The sequence below is a fragment of the Sordaria macrospora genome, chromosome 3 (genome assembly GCF_033870435.1).
Source record: "Sordaria macrospora chromosome 3, complete sequence".
In the NCBI taxonomy this organism is placed as follows: domain Eukaryota; kingdom Fungi; phylum Ascomycota; class Sordariomycetes; order Sordariales; family Sordariaceae; genus Sordaria; species Sordaria macrospora.
In genome coordinates, this window is record NC_089373.1 from 3,136 (window position 1) to 18,024 (window position 14,889).

The 14,889-nt window shown below is 53.6% G+C and overlaps 5 protein-coding genes across 5 annotated transcripts; 2 read left to right on the top strand and 3 right to left on the bottom strand.

The window, feature by feature from the left end:
- Positions 1–260: 260 nt before the first annotated feature.
- SMAC4_13406 (uncharacterized protein) lies at positions 261–2,248 on the top strand (the record flags this gene model as incomplete). Its single annotated transcript, XM_003345232.2, has 2 exons — positions 261–541; positions 601–2,248. The coding sequence occupies 2 exons, from the start codon at positions 261–263 to the stop codon at positions 2,189–2,191; spliced, it is 1,872 nt and encodes a 623-aa protein (XP_003345280.1). The 3' UTR covers positions 2,192–2,248.
- Positions 2,249–3,116: 868 nt separating this feature from the next.
- On the bottom strand, positions 3,117–3,976 carry SMAC4_13407 (uncharacterized protein; the record flags this gene model as incomplete). The annotated part of the gene is made up of 2 exons (XM_066091388.1): positions 3,117–3,556; positions 3,621–3,976. 2 exons carry the CDS (start codon positions 3,974–3,976, stop codon positions 3,499–3,501), a joined length of 414 nt encoding a protein of 137 aa, XP_065946324.1. The 3' UTR covers positions 3,117–3,498.
- Positions 3,977–6,502: 2,526 nt separating this feature from the next.
- On the top strand, positions 6,503–8,380 carry SMAC4_13408 (uncharacterized protein; the record flags this gene model as incomplete). The annotated part of the gene is made up of 1 exon (XM_066091389.1): positions 6,503–8,380. The coding sequence occupies one exon, from the start codon at positions 6,503–6,505 to the stop codon at positions 8,378–8,380; it is 1,878 nt and encodes a 625-aa protein (XP_065946325.1).
- Positions 8,381–12,605: 4,225 nt separating this feature from the next.
- On the bottom strand, positions 12,606–12,938 carry SMAC4_13409 (uncharacterized protein; the record flags this gene model as incomplete). Its single annotated transcript, XM_066091390.1, has 1 exon — positions 12,606–12,938. The coding sequence occupies one exon, from the start codon at positions 12,936–12,938 to the stop codon at positions 12,606–12,608; it is 333 nt and encodes a 110-aa protein (XP_065946326.1).
- A 426-nt stretch (positions 12,939–13,364) lies between these two features.
- On the bottom strand, positions 13,365–14,843 carry SMAC4_13410 (uncharacterized protein). Its single transcript, XM_066091391.1, has one exon. The coding sequence runs from the start codon at positions 14,718–14,720 to the stop codon at positions 13,440–13,442; it is 1,281 nt and encodes a 426-aa protein (XP_065946327.1). The 5' UTR covers positions 14,721–14,843; the 3' UTR covers positions 13,365–13,439.
- Between the last annotated feature and the right edge of the window lie 46 nt (positions 14,844–14,889).

A 14,889-nucleotide genomic window follows, 5' to 3' on the forward strand; every position in this document is an offset into this window, starting at 1 on the left:
TGGCCCATGTCCAAAGCAACGCACTGCCCTACGTGGCTGGCATCCTCAACTGTTCGCTTGCGGCTATTGCACTAGCTTCTTGCCAATGTTTAGCGATCCAGTCAACGTTCCAAGCAGTCACCCTTGGCTTTTCCCGGCTTTCCGTCGCCGAAACCGTGGGGCTAGAAACCAGCTGGTGATAATAACGTCGTTGACGCCCTCGAACATGTTGTGTCTGGCCATCTCCTCAGCCCTCTGTACCCCGACAGTCCAGGAGCATCATGGTCATTCTTCGACATCTTACAGCCCATCTGGCGGCAGGCTTGGCTGTCACCGGAGCCGTACTGGCAAGCCCATTCAGCCACGTTGCCCGTGACGCCGACATCGCGACCGGCTTCGTTTCCGAGCTCACACAAAACGTCACCACTATTCACCAAGAGCAGCAGGAAACAGAGAAGCGCGGTCTCGTTTGCAGCCAGTCCTCGTCTCTGACGGTCGATCTAGGCTATGTCAAGTACCAAGGCCAACAGAACGCGGGTACCGGCGTCAACGTTTGGAAAGGGTAAGAATGGACACTTGTGTGATCTGTAATCAGACCTTTTACTGACAGTGCATGATCAGAATTCGGTATGCAACTGCTGCAAGATGGCAACCGCCGCGTCTCCCACCTCTCCAACCCAATGGCACGGTTATCCAAGCGACAGAACAGAGTGTCCAGTGCCCGGGTGTTTACCCATCTGTCGGTGGTCTACCTCCCATTCCAGGTGATGAGGACTGCCTCTTCCTCAACGTCTATGCCCCTTCCAAGGCGCAAAACCTCCCTGTCCTTGTTTGGATTCACGGTGGCGGATACGGTTTAGGAAACAGCGTCCAGGACATGACCGAGATCATCAACGCGAACAACAAGGGCTTCATTGTCGTCTCCATCCAGTACCGCCTTGGCGCCTTTGGCTTCCTCGCCTCGCAAGAAGTCAAGAACAAGGGTGTCGTCAATGCTGGTATCCTCGACCAGGCCTTTGCTCTCGCATGGGTCAAGCTGTTCATCTGCAAGTTTGGTGGTAACCCCCTAGCAGTCACCATCTCGGGCGAATCCGCCGGCGCCGGCTCTGTCATGTATCACAACCTTGCCGTCAACGGTGCTCTGGGACCCCTGCTGTTTGACAAGTCCATCGCCAATTCGCCTTACCTCCCCTTCCAGTACAACTACAACGATGCCATCCCTACCTCGAGGTACTATGCCTTCTCTCAGGCTGCCGGCTGCCCCAGCAGTGGGAACGTGTTCGCCTGCCTCCAGAGCAAGGACTCAGCCACGCTGCAACAAGCCAACGCCGTTGTCACCAACCAAGCACCCTATGGCTACTGGGCTTTCTGGCCCGTCACCGACCACGCTTACATCATGAGTCTCGCCAGCCAGCAGCTTGCCGCCAAGCAAGTTAGCGGCCAGAAGCTTCTTGTCGGCTTCAACGCCAATGAAGGTCCTCTGTTTGTCCAGAACAACATCGACACCGAGTCACAGCTTGTCGACTGGCTCAAGATTGAGTTCCCTAACCTCTCCGCGACCCAGATCAACTCCATCCTCGCTGCCAACCCCAACAGCAGCCCCACCAACCGCGCAGGCCCCTTCTTCGAAACCAACGGCCTTTCCGGCCCCAACGCGCTTAACATGTCCGGAGGTGCCAACGGCCAACAACAGCGCGGCTACAATATCTACGCCGAAGCCACCTTTGTCTGCCCAGCCTATTGGTTTGCCTCTGCATTTACCGGTTCCAGCACCAAGAAGGCATACGTATATCAGTACTCGGTCCCTTTTGCCACCCACGGCACCGACATGGCCGGCTACTTTGGTCCCCAAACTGAGAACCAGTCTAACGATTTTGTGCTTGCCTTCCGCCGCATCTGGGGCAACTTTGTTATGACCGGTAACCCGTCTATCGCCAGCCAGCTTGCCAATGGGCAGTCAACGGGGAATGCGAGCGTCCATCCTATCGCGACTTGGCCGGCTTGGGGTGAGAGTGCTCCCAAGTTGGTGAACCTGAATGAGACGGGTGGTGTGCAGTATCAAGAGCCGACGCAGTTCGGGTACAATGTGACGCAATCCAAGGGTCCTGGATTGAAGAATGCAATTGCCGTCGTGGACGCTAACACATGGGAGGGAGGAAGAGGTCAGAGGTGCGCCTTCTGGAAGCAATTGGCTCCCAGCATTCCCGCGTAGAAGGCTGTGTGGTGATATAACCTGGCAAGGGACGGTGGCTTGGAACGTTTGTCATCGACCTTTTGCCTCTCATTTTCATAGCGGCTCAATACAATGCTTTTCTCCATGCTCTATCCTATCCCTCGCCCTGCGTTTGCCCATGATGTTCCCATGTCGTGCCTATGCCTTGCACCCTAGTATGTCTGTCGCAAAGTCTTGCACAGTCGTCTCCGCACATCCGTAGCAGTTGCACAGCTGCCACGGCCATGAGTTAGTCAAGTTCACGGAGAGATGGTTGCCCAGCACTGACCTTTCTCTCAGCAACAGCTGAATCGTCAACATCCACGCATTTCAAGACAGTCGGGATGTCTCCCGCGGGGACATAGGCAGCGAAGCACGCGTTGGCAGTTATGACTTCGCGGCATTCGTCAGACCAGGGTTCGCAAGGTGGTTCTGCTCTTGGTGATAGCGCATGAGGTGATGAGGAGGTGGGCACTGCTGCGACGAGAATGGGAAACGCGAGGAAGAAAGCGTGGGGTATCATGATGTTGATCGATGATGTGATGCTTGATGATGACGAATGTTGTGCTAGTGGGCACTGATCATGCTCCGAAACGACCATCGCGAGGATGAGGACATGTTAGCTTATATGTCGCAAGCAGGGTGCCTGCCAAGACTATGGGGGCGGCAATCTGCCACAGGCTCGAAATCTCGAAACATGCAATGGTGTGGTGTTTAGGCAGAACGGGAATGTCAACTTGAAGCAATCTATTGCAATCTACTCTGACGACCATAATGTCCCATCCCAGGCCATTATGCCGGCCGGATATATGGGCAAATCTCGTTACCAGGTTCACACGTCTTTGAAGCAGCACAATGATGATGATCGTTGCATGACATTTCTCCTTTGCTATCTATCCGTCTACATCCCGTATCATCCTCCCACTCAGGCAACGATGTTGCCAGCCAGGAAGCTCTGGATGTAATCCTTCTTTCCAATGGGCACGCCCTTGCTCCTGAGAATCGCATACGCAGTCTGCACATGGAAGAAGAAGTTGGGGATGCTGTGTCCGAGGACAGATCCCTTGCCGGTGCTCTTGAGGGTCGTAGGACCGATGAGCCTGTTGTTACGATCCAATAAGGGATCACTTATGTAATTAGCTACATAGACCAATAAGGAGGGCGCCGCAGTACCGGCGCCGCGGCAGCGGCGCAGCGGCGCACCATAGAGGACCCTTATATAAAGAAGTCTCCCAGACCTCTTATATAGGGCTCCTCAGCAAGCAATAGCTATCACAATCTACCAGTACCTTTCGGCTACTACTCCGTTACTCTATTGTTCTATCCCAGCGATAATACTCCTGTGCTTGTAACGGTTCGTCACACCTGTTTGATGTCATCTTCACGTTAGCATGTCTTCATTACAAGCCTCCCGTCTGGGGACACTCACAAATCGATGGGCTTCTCAGCAACACTATCAAGAACCTTGGCGTCCGCCTCCTCCACGAGCTTCTGCGCCCTGGCAATCCTCTCCCTCAAATCCGCGATGGTGGTCTCCTTGTCCTCCCACGGCTGGAACTCCTGTCCCTGGAGACGGGCAAGCGTGCGCTTGATGTTTGTGGTGGCGTTCTGGATCTGGAAGGTGAACGGCTTCATGTCATCAATGAGGCGGGCGTTGGGATACTCGGCGTCTGCGGAGAGGCTTTGGGAAGAGGCATATTGCTCGGCGACATCGAGGATGTGAGCGAGGGCGTTGAGACCCTTGGAGAAGGTTGAGAGGACGAGGTCGGAGAGTTGAATAGACATAGTGGTTGTAATGCTATGACTGTAACTCAAGTTGATGGCGATGTGACAGGTGGTTGACGGTGATCAGACCTGGAGAGCGGGTTGTTGGAACTTTAAGGAGAAAGGACGAGCGAGGTAATAGGAACACGGAGGATAGAGGGATGCGATGCGAGGTATATTACTTCCTTGTATCTTTCTTTCGCTCACTTTCCAAGTAACAGTTGACATCCGCTTTCGGATCAGATGCAGCCGCTGCTCGCATCTTGTTACAATTCCTGATTGCGTGCTTTTAATAGTGATGTGTGAAGAACCGTTACAAGCACAGGAGTATTATCGCTAGGATAGAACAATAGAGTAACGGAGTAGTAGCCGAAAGGTACTGGTAGATTGTGATAGCTATTGCTTGCTGAAGAACCCTTACAACGACGGCTGGGAGGCCTTCTTATATACTGGTCTTCAGCCTTATCCCGTGGTCCCGTGAACCCGTGACCCGGGACCGTCCCGTAGTCCCGTAAACTCGGGACCCCGGGTCCTATCCAATTGGTCAATCTATCTAAGTCCGCTGATTGGATCGTAACAGGTATCCTGGATGAGGAGACGAGAAGGTGGCTCGTGACGTTTCACGGGGTAGCTTCACATGTTGTTCAATTCGGCTTCTTTAGATTTGGTCATGTCTTGTTTCTGTTTCTAATTTTTTTTTTTGCTTTTCGTCATGCTTATCCGCTTTTTCTTTTCTCCCTGTCCTCATGTCACACGGACATATGCCACACTGTCAAACGAGCATATGCCACACTGTCAAACAGGCATATGCCACACTGTCAAACGGGCATATGCCACACTGTCAAACGAGCATATGCCACACTCTTAAACGGGCATACACCACACTCCTGGTGTCATACGAGAAAGACCTACATGTATGCAGATTGCTAGATGCCTTGGAGCCTTAGGTGACAAGGACCCGTACATACTAGATAGGTACCGTTTCCCTTTGGCATAAGAAGGCCTTAAAGCCCAACCTTCCTCTAGAGGTTGAAAGGACCAACAAGGCCTTCGAGACCAAAGTAGTTTATCAGCTGAATTGAACTACTGTTCCAAGCCCAGAATACTGCCCTTGTCACAGATAAACTACTTCCCTCTCGAACCATCCTTACCCAACTCTTCAACACATCACCATCACAATGGCTTCACCTCAAGATCAGCCCGTCCCCTCGGTCGAAAACTCCTCCCTGGTCCTCTATCACCCAGGCGACTTCGATACTGTTATGACCAACAGCGATGATGCTATCCCCAGAAGTTTGGTCCAGGTTACCAACCCCCCTCCCTGGCTCATCACTCTCCATGACCAATTCGCGGCGGCTCACGCCCAGGTGCGCGAGATGACCCTCTCCGTAGGGCACGAACACACCAGAGACCTCACGGCCCTCAAGGAACAATACGACATCCTGAGGAAGAACTACGCCACTGTCACCACCCTCTTCGACGCTGGTATCGAGGCCTCTCAAGCCCAGATCGCCCGCTTGGAGCAACAAGTCCAGCAGGCTAGCTCCCGCTTCGCCTCAGAGGTGTGGACTGCCATCGCTCAATACGGCGAGAAGGACGAAGAACGCCAGAAAGCCGTTTACCACCTTCGTGACGCCCCAGCTAAAAGAACAACAGCCACGTACGGCCGCCGTCTCAACCAAACGCAAGAACGCCGACCGTGAAGAAGAGGGAGCTGAGGCCCTCGATGACGAAGCCCAGTTCAAGAAGGCCAAAACGGCCGCGATCACCAGAGCCATACAGACCATGGATATGGACCAAGACTCTGACTCTGATTTTTGAATGGCCACCATGAAGCACCACATGGATCACCTCGGCCTCACTCTGGTGTCAACCCCGTCGTTTGCACTCTGAAAAGGCTGAGCTTTAACGACGACGAGACAGAACAACTCCGAAAGAAACCCTGCCCTGAGCCTCACTCCGGCTCACGACCAATCGTACGAATGACCCTGCTCTATAACGACGTGGAACATCCTGTTCGCGTCCTTTTGGACCCAGGAAGCTCGATCCCAGTCATGTCATTTCACCAAGCACGCGTCTGGAAGCTTCCCTTAATCAAACGAGCCAACATCCGCACCCTTATGGGCTTCAACGCGGCGGTCGACACGATGGGAGGACGATACTATACCGAGGCAGTCGTATTACGGCACCAAGAAGATCACTACACCCGCCTCAATTTCGAGCTCTCAACAATGGATGACGAAATTGCACCAGCTCGATCGTCCTTGGGCTTCCCCCCACCATCGCCATTGCCAGCATCCAAACCAAGATTGACGCCGCCATTGCAGCAGTCCCCAAAGAATTTCGAGCCTTCCTCCCCATAATGAGCGAGGAAGCCGCCATGCGAATGCCAGACCACCAGCCCTGGGATCACAAGATCGATATCATCGACGACCAAACGCCGCCTTGGGGCCCTGTCTTCGCTATGAGCGGGCGAGAGCTCGACGCCCTCAAACCCTGGCTTGACAAAATGCTAAAATCAGGAAGAATCAGAAAGTCCACCGCCTCATGTGGCGCCCCCTCATGTTCGTCGATAAAAAGGATCCCGACGATCCTCTCAGACCGGTAGTCGACTACCGAGCCCTCAACAGAATGACGGTCCCCGTCCGGCACCCCATACCGCTCATCACAGAGCTTCAGCATGCCCTCAGAACGGCCAAGTTCTACACCAAGATCGATCTCAAATCAGGGTTCTTCCTGGTGAGAATGGCCAAAGGACATGAATGGAAGACAGCGTTCCGGTGCAAATACGGGCTCTTCGAGTACGTAGTCATGCCCATGGGATTGATCAACGCGCCTTCAACCTTCCAAGCCATGATGAATCACCTCTTCATGGACCTCATCGACGCCGGCGTCCTCGTCTACCTCGACGACATCCTGATATACGCAGACACGGAAGAAGAACATGACCGCTTGGTTTTGGAAGTCATGAAGCGGCTGTCAGAAAACCACCTGGCTGTCGCACCCCAGAAGTGCAAATGGAGGGCACAGAAGGTTGAATTCCTAGGCTACATCATTTCCCCAGAAGGCATTGGTATGGCTGATGACAAAGTGAGAACAATTTTGGCCTGGGAGCTTCCCAAAACCTTGAAGGAATCACAATCCTTCCTGGGCTTCGCCAACTTCTACAGAAGGTTCATCAAAGGGTTCTCAACGCTAGCCCAAGCCATCTCAAAAGGTAACGCCCTGGATCGAAAGCTTTGGAAATGGACCGAAGCAATGACCAACGCGTTCAACGACCTCAAGAGAGCCTTCGTATCCGCGCCCGTTCTGGCACATTTCGACCCCGCCGAGCCAGCAATCATGGAAACCGACGCTTCGGACTTTGGGATTGGAGCAGTACTCTCCCAAAGGAAAGAGGATGGCAAGATTCACCCAGTCGCGTTCCATTCGCGAAAGATGTCGCCAGCCGAGATGAACTACGAGATCCACGACAAAGAGCTCCTGGCCATCGTCGACAGCTTCGAACGATGGAGGATCTACCTCGAGGGGGCAAAGCACAGGAGCGAAGTCTTCTCCGACCACCAGAATTTGGCCTACTTTACCCACGCCAAAGTCCTCAACCGCCGCCAAGCCCGATGGGCAATCCAACTGGCCAACTTCTGGTTCATCATCAACTACCGACCCGGCCATTTGAACGGCAAAGCTGACGCCCTATCCCGTCAAGAAAGCTTCAAACCTGAGAAAGGGGGAGGTGAGGACCAGCCGATCACGACGGTCCTGCAAGAAAAACACTTCTCATACTCGGAAGGAAGCAGTTTTCTCTTGTCAAAAGATAGGCTTTGCAGTCTCTCTACCCCTCGATGGAATGATGAGTTTATCAGGCAGCTCAAGGAAGCAAGAGTCAACGACCCGGTATATATGGAACAGTTCCAGAAGGACGCAGACAAGGACTTCGAGAAGTTCGACGATCTCCTCTACCGAAAGAACCGCCTTTGGATCCCCACCAGCCTTCAGAACGAGGTCATCAACTCAGAACACGACACTAAGTTCGCCGGTCACATTGGTATGGATAAAACCATGGAGCTCATCACCAGGAACTTCTGGTGGCCCAAGATGGAGGAATCAGTCAGGGAATACGTCCGCGGCTGCCATGAATGCCAACAGAACAAGCCTCCTCGGCACTCCCCGCATGGTTTGCTCCAACCCATGGAACTCCATTACGCCCCATGGAAGTCCGTTGCAATGGATTTCATTACGGATCTGCCCCTTTCCAACGGCTGTGATTCCATTTGGGTTATGGTGGATCCCTTCACAAAGATGGCCCACTTCATCCCTCTTAAGGTGGGAGAAAAGACAACAGAAGACCTCATCAAGATTTTCGCCCGCTCATACTGGCGATTGCACGGGGTACCATTGGACATCATTTCTGACCGTGACTCCTGATTTACGGCCCATCTCTGGAAGGATTTCCTGAAGCTCGTCGGCATCAAGAGTCGAATGAGTACAGCTTTCCACCCTCAGACCGATGGCCAAACCGAACGGCTCAACCAGATCCTCGAAATGTACCTTCGTGCCTTCGTCAACTACGAAATGAGCAATTGGGAAGATTTGCTAGCCACTGCCGAGTTCGCATACAACAATACCATCTCGTCGTCGACTGGTATCTCCCCGTTCTACGCCAACTACGGCTATCACCCTGCTTCACACAACCCCCCTGACGGCGCCCCTCGCAACCCTGGGAGTCGCCTTTACGCCCATTGGATGACCCAGGTTTACGAGCACGCTCAGAAACATCTCGACCGCGCCCGTCAGAGGATGAAGGAGTGGGCGGATAAGAAACGAACGGATGCACCGGTCTACGAGGTGGGACAGTTGGTCATGCTGAACGGTAAGCACATCAAAACCAAGCGCCCCTCAAAGAAGCTCGACAAGAAGCTTCATGGCCCCTTCAGGATTTCACAGGTGATCTCCCCTACCGCTGTCCGGTTAACCCTGCCCAAGACATGGCGAATCCACGACTCCTTCCACGTCTCGCTCCTGGAACCCTATCGCGCTGGCAATCGGGAGATCCCCGATCCTGACCAGGTCTTGCGAGAGGCAGCCCCAGCGGTATCAGAAGACTACGAAGTCGAGAAGATCGTGGATTCCATGAGGGCTGAATCCAAGGTGTTATACCGAGTCAAGTGGGAAGGATGGAACAAAGCCAGTGATCTCACATGGGAGCCATGGGAGCACTTCTACACTGACGGAGCGAAGAATCAGGTCATCGCCTTCCACGCGCGGCACCCAGAGAAACCTCGAGACCCCAATGTCCCGACAAACTAACTCCTCCACAAGATCCCACCACTGTCCGGCTTACCTTGCCCAAGACCTGGCGTATCCATGACTCCCTCCACATTTCGCTCGTCGGACCCTTACCGCGCTGGCAATCAGGTAGCCCCTGACCCTGACCAGGTCCTGCGGGAAGGCAGCCCCGGCTGAGTTAGAATCTCTCTATGTCTCGCTCGTCGAACCCTTACCACGCTGGCAATCAGGTAGCCCCTGACCCTGACCAGGTCCTGCGGGAGGTAGCCCCGGCTGAGTCAGAAGACTATGAAGTGGAAGAGGTGCTGGACTCCTTGAAATTCGAAGGCAAGGTTAAGTATCGAACGAAGTGGCAAGGATAGAAGGAACCAAGAACTTGACATGGGAACCATAGGAGCACCTCTTCACTGATGAAGCAGAAAGCAGAAGTCATTGTCTTTCACACCAGGCACTCAGACAAACCCTGAGACCCTAACGTCCCAACGAACTAACCCTTCTACGGAATCCTACCGTCAAAAGCTAACGCATGTTCGGCTCGAGGCGAGCCTTGGAGAAGGGGGAGCTGGTGTCACACGGACATATGCCACACTGTCAAACGAGCATATGCCACACTGTCAAACAGGCATATGCCACACTGTCAAACGGGCATATGCCACACTGTCAAACGGGCATATGCCACACTGTCAAACGAGCATATGCCACACTCTTAAACGGGCATACACCACACTCCTGGTGTCATACGAGAAAGACCTACATGTATGCAGATTGCTAGATGCCTTGGAGCCTTAGGTGACAAGGACCCGTACATACTAGATAGGTACCGTTTCCCTTTGGCATAAGAAGGCCTTAAAGCCCAACCTTCCTCTAGAGGTTGAAAGGACCAACAAGGCCTTCGAGACCAAAGTAGTTTATCAGCTGAATTGAACTACTGTTCCAAGCCCAGAATACTGCCCTTGTCACAGTGGTGTATGCCCGTTTAACAGTGTGGCATATGTCCGTGTGACAGTTACAGGCCTCCCTTTGTGGGACTACAGAGGGCATCGAAGCTTCCGTGGAACGAGAATCATGGTCTTGTTGATGGAATGGTTGGCCTGAGTTTGTCAAGCATGCAATAAGCGGACAGGGAAGCCTTTATTGCACAGTCTTAGTGGACTGATCACGAGTTGGTGTAAGGCTCCCGCTCAACTCAAAAAAATTGGCATAAAACGAAACTCCCGCGTTATGTTACCACGGTCAGCATCTGCGCCATACATGGACATTGGAGGGCCCAAAGTTGGGATCATTGTTACCTATAAGCAGGGACTTTTTCAACGACCACTCGGATGAAGGCAACGCAAGCGCGGGGCACTGTGAACAGCGGCTGAGTGGCTTGAAATATTGTCTGTCCTACATATACTACCGTAGATGGAAGATAAAGAATAGAAGGAATCGGACTTACAAGAGACGGCATAGTAGGATCTTAGACAAAACGCCATCAGCGATAATTGGTTACCGAAACAGCCACATTGCTTCGGGATTGCGCTACAAGGACCTGGATGTTACGATCCAATCAGCGAACTTGAATAGATTGACCAATTAGATAGGACCCAGGACAAGACTGAAGACCAGTATATAAGAAGGCCTCCCGGCCTTCGTTATTAGGGTTCTTCAGCAAACAATAGCTATCACAACCTACCAGTACCTTTCGGCTACTACTCCGTTACTCTATTCTTCTATCCCAGCGATAATACTCCTGTGCTTGTAACGGTTCGTCACACCACGCCCAAAGTCCAGACAAACCACGAGACCCTAACGTCCCAAAGAACTAACCCTTCCACGGAATCCTATCGTCGAAAGCTGACGCATGTTCGGCTCGGGGCTAGCCTTGGAGAAGGGGGAGCTTGTGACGGCTGGCACCATCTGGGCTGTCACATGCCTACCATCAAGGCTCCCATTCACAAGGGTGCTGTTCAATCGGGTCATCCCATTCACGGGGTTGGCTGTCACTGGTTGTCGCCTGTGGTCTAGGTATAAAACCCAGCTCTGGCATCGAGCGTTCCCTTTTGGGATTTCTTCCCTCTTCAGCTTCTTATTCTTAGTCCAAGATAATCAAATCGTACACAACGTGCCCTCTGATTACGCCGTGACAGAGCTGATGTCACACGGACATTTACCCACAGTTCTGGGTTTGTGTGACAAGGGCAGTATTCTGGGCTTGGAACAGTAGTTCAATTCAGCTGATGAACTACTTTGGTCCCGAAGGCCTTGTTGATCCTTTCAACCTCCATGAGAAGGTCAGGCCTTAAGGCCTTCTTATACCAAAGAAGGTTGGTACGTACCGAGCCCTGTGTGCCAGGCATCGGCGCGAGTCTATCTAGTTCATCTGCCTACAAGTAGATCTTCTGAATGCCAGCCTTCGTCCAGTTGCCCGTCGGTAATTCCGGTCGGTGGTTTAATTGATGAAAGTCGCCGGCGGATGTCCGTGTGGCATTCTGTCGGTAATTCTGGTCGGCAGTTTGACTGATGAATGTCACCGGCAAATGTCCGTGTGACAGCCGTGCCTGTTGGCCGAATAGTCTGGCTGAGGCAAGGCTGGCATTGTATGGCGAGGTTGGGTTGATGTCAAGCATTGAGGCTCTATTGAACTTCAAACCCAGGAGTGTGGGCAATGTCCGTGTGACAATAGTGTACCAACAGCGACCTGGTAGCTTGCACCACTCATGGGGGCGGGGGTTGTGTGGTTTGTAAGGCTGCTAAAGAGGAGGAGGGTGGGAGGTGATATGACCAGCTTGGTTCTTCAGATAGGGAATGAGGGCTGGAAGTGTTGGTATGATGTTAGCGATGATTTTTGTTGTGGTTTTTGGTTATGGCATGCGGGTTTGAGTTCTGCGGGTTGGGGCTTCGTGGGAGAAGGGATGGGAAGGAGAGGGGTTGGTGCGCATGGCTGAAGATGTGCACTGCGGTACTGTTGTTGTTGTTGTTGTTGTTATTTTTAACGTCTACTTCCGCCTCCCGTAGGGCATGAGACGTGCCACATCGGTGAGTCTAGCGTACAAAAAGTAGGAGCAGTCCCTTAATTGTCCACCAGAACCATTAACCCGAGGGCAAACCGAGGCCTATTGCCAGTGTAAGTCATGTGTTGCCCATTGCGTAAACGCGGCCCAACACTTCCAGTCTAATCGCCCGATGAGCGAGCCGCCAGTCCATGGCGAGACCTGTATAACAAAGGAAAAGACATAAGAAAGGGCAAAATCACTCCTCCCCGTTCTCTCTCTCCCTCTCCTCCTCCTCCCACAAAGCCTCCCCGCGTCTCCTTACTCAGTGAACTAGCTCGTCCAAGTCCACCGTACACCTCTCAATATCGTGGCCGTGGGCAACTTCCACCTCATAAGCCAGTGGCCCTCTTGGAGGGCGTTTTGTGGCGGCTAGAGCGGCGGACTGCGTCGGGGGAGGACGTGTGCTCGCTCAACTGAACCATTATTGTGTCCTCATCAACTGAGAGCTGGCCCTGGTCAGAGCTGTCGGAGTTCTCGGGACTAGAAGGTGCGGAACTAAGACTGGGCAGCTCGTTGGAAGACGTGGTGGTACTTTCCTGGCTGCCGGGAGAGGCGTCGCGGTCATATTTCCTAGTGAAAAGCATGCCGCCTTCACGTCGAATCTGCTTCTGTTGTAGAGGGGTCGGGCGGATGACGGTATCTCTTTGGCGTCTTGGACGCATAGGACACTCGGCGTGGGTGGACTCAAAAGGGCCATGGCAGTTGGCGCATTGAATGTGACGGTCACATTCCCCGTGGGCGGTATGTCCGCATTGTGGGCATTTTGCAGCGCGAGCGCACCCTCTGCGGCCATGTGTCACACGGACATTCGACCTCGACCCTAACTCAGCAGCACGAGGCTCGCAGAGCCGCACGGCTGAGCCTCTCGAACCCTTCAAAATGCTTCAGGCAACCAGGCCAACTCGGTCGGAGAGTCTATTCGACCGATAGCACAACCTACCCGAATCCCCTCAATAATCCCTGGCGTATTCCAGCCAACAATACGCACGCCGGCTGCACTGCCCCTCATATCGGGCTGTGCTAGCCAGGCCAAGAAGGGAAACCCTGCTATCACAAGAACGATCCCTAACCAACCAAGGCACTCCGGCGGCGATAGGGCGGTACCCGTGACGACACCGGCGTCATAGGAAGGAAGGATATTGGAGGAAGATACTCGGGAAGGATCATATGTAAGCACAGCGGTGCACACCGCTAGATAGATGCCTTATGGCCTCATGACCCAGATCAGGCCAGCAGAAGGAAGGAAGGCTTTGGCATAAGAAGGTCGGGAACCCCAGCCTGGATGGAAAGGCTTGAAAGGATTCAACAAGGCCTTCGAGACCAAAGTAGTTTATCAGCTGAATTGAACTACTGTTCCAAGCCCAGAATACTGCCCTTGTCACACCATGCCACTTAAAGCATTCCGTGCATTGGTCCAGCGGGCGGCGTTTCCGGACGAGACGGCTAATATTGCTAACGTCAAAAAGACGGAAAGGAGAGACAGGCTTTTCAAAGGAGATAAGCCAGGTTGCATAGGCCTCGCCAGGGTGGTAGTACTGGGAGGGACGGAGGGCGACAGGCTCTTGGCCGGTTTGGACGAGGACCTCGTCCTTAATGGCGGTGGTAGTGTTGACAGGAACCATACCGATCCGCATCGTCATGGGCACATTCTGGACGGCGTAGGTGACCCATTTCTTGGGCACTTTGACTTGGACGCAGCCGAAACGGGCGCCAATCTCATCTTTGTGGGCTAGGAGGGTCTGGCGGGCAGCGTCGTCCTTGGGCACGAGGGCAAAACCCGTCGGGACCTTGTGACAACCCGGGATGTCGGTGGGGGCGAGGCGGATGAGTGTCTGAACCTCTTTGCGGATAGCGAAGGTATCTGCATTGGCGAAGGGAGAGTCTTTATCCAGTCGAAGGAAGACACGGCCGTCACTCTGGGGTGTAGGAGGCGGGGCAGCCTTGCGGATTGGGCTGGAGCGGGGAGTGGAGCGGGAGGCCGAGGCGGAGTTTGCGCCCTTGGCGGCTATTTGTGCGAAAGTGGCGGGCCCTTTTGGGGCGGTGGAGGTGTCTGGGGTAGACAGGGTTGGAGATGCAGAGCTTTTCTGCAGGGCGGCGGTCATGGTTCGTGCGAGGTGTTTGGCCTCGTGGGCGTGGGCAGGTGAGATGACCGAGAAGCGGGCGAGCTCAGCGTCGAGGAGAGTGGCAAAGGAGCGGTAGACTTCCGCTTTTGCGAGAGCTTCGGAGATGAGGGTCTCGGCGATGGACGAGATGGGTCCAGTGGTGATGTCCGTGGTGGTGGTGTGGGCATGACGGACTTCCTCGTCCGCAGTCCGGGCTCTTTTGGCCGACTGCGCCGTCGTGGGGGGCGGGGCCGGGACGCAAAAGATGTCCGGCAAAGGAGCAACCGGTATTATGACCGGCGGCGGTGGTTTGGGGGCCCCGGAGGGCGAAGGCGCAGACATTTTGTCGTTATGGTTGTTGAGATATCGACCGTAGAAACGGCGATTTTGGTGGTGTTAGGTATCTTGCGGGCAACCAAGCGTTAGTACTAACACTTGGCGCCAAGATTTTTTGTTGCAGGAGGAAGATGGATGCACTGCGGTACTGGTTGATAAGGTACATATGTTATGA

Coding starts and splice junctions, on each gene's coding strand:
- SMAC4_13410 (XM_066091391.1), bottom strand. CDS start 14,720: ATGTCTGCGCCTTCGCCCTCCGGGGCCCCCAAACCACCGCCGCCGGTC.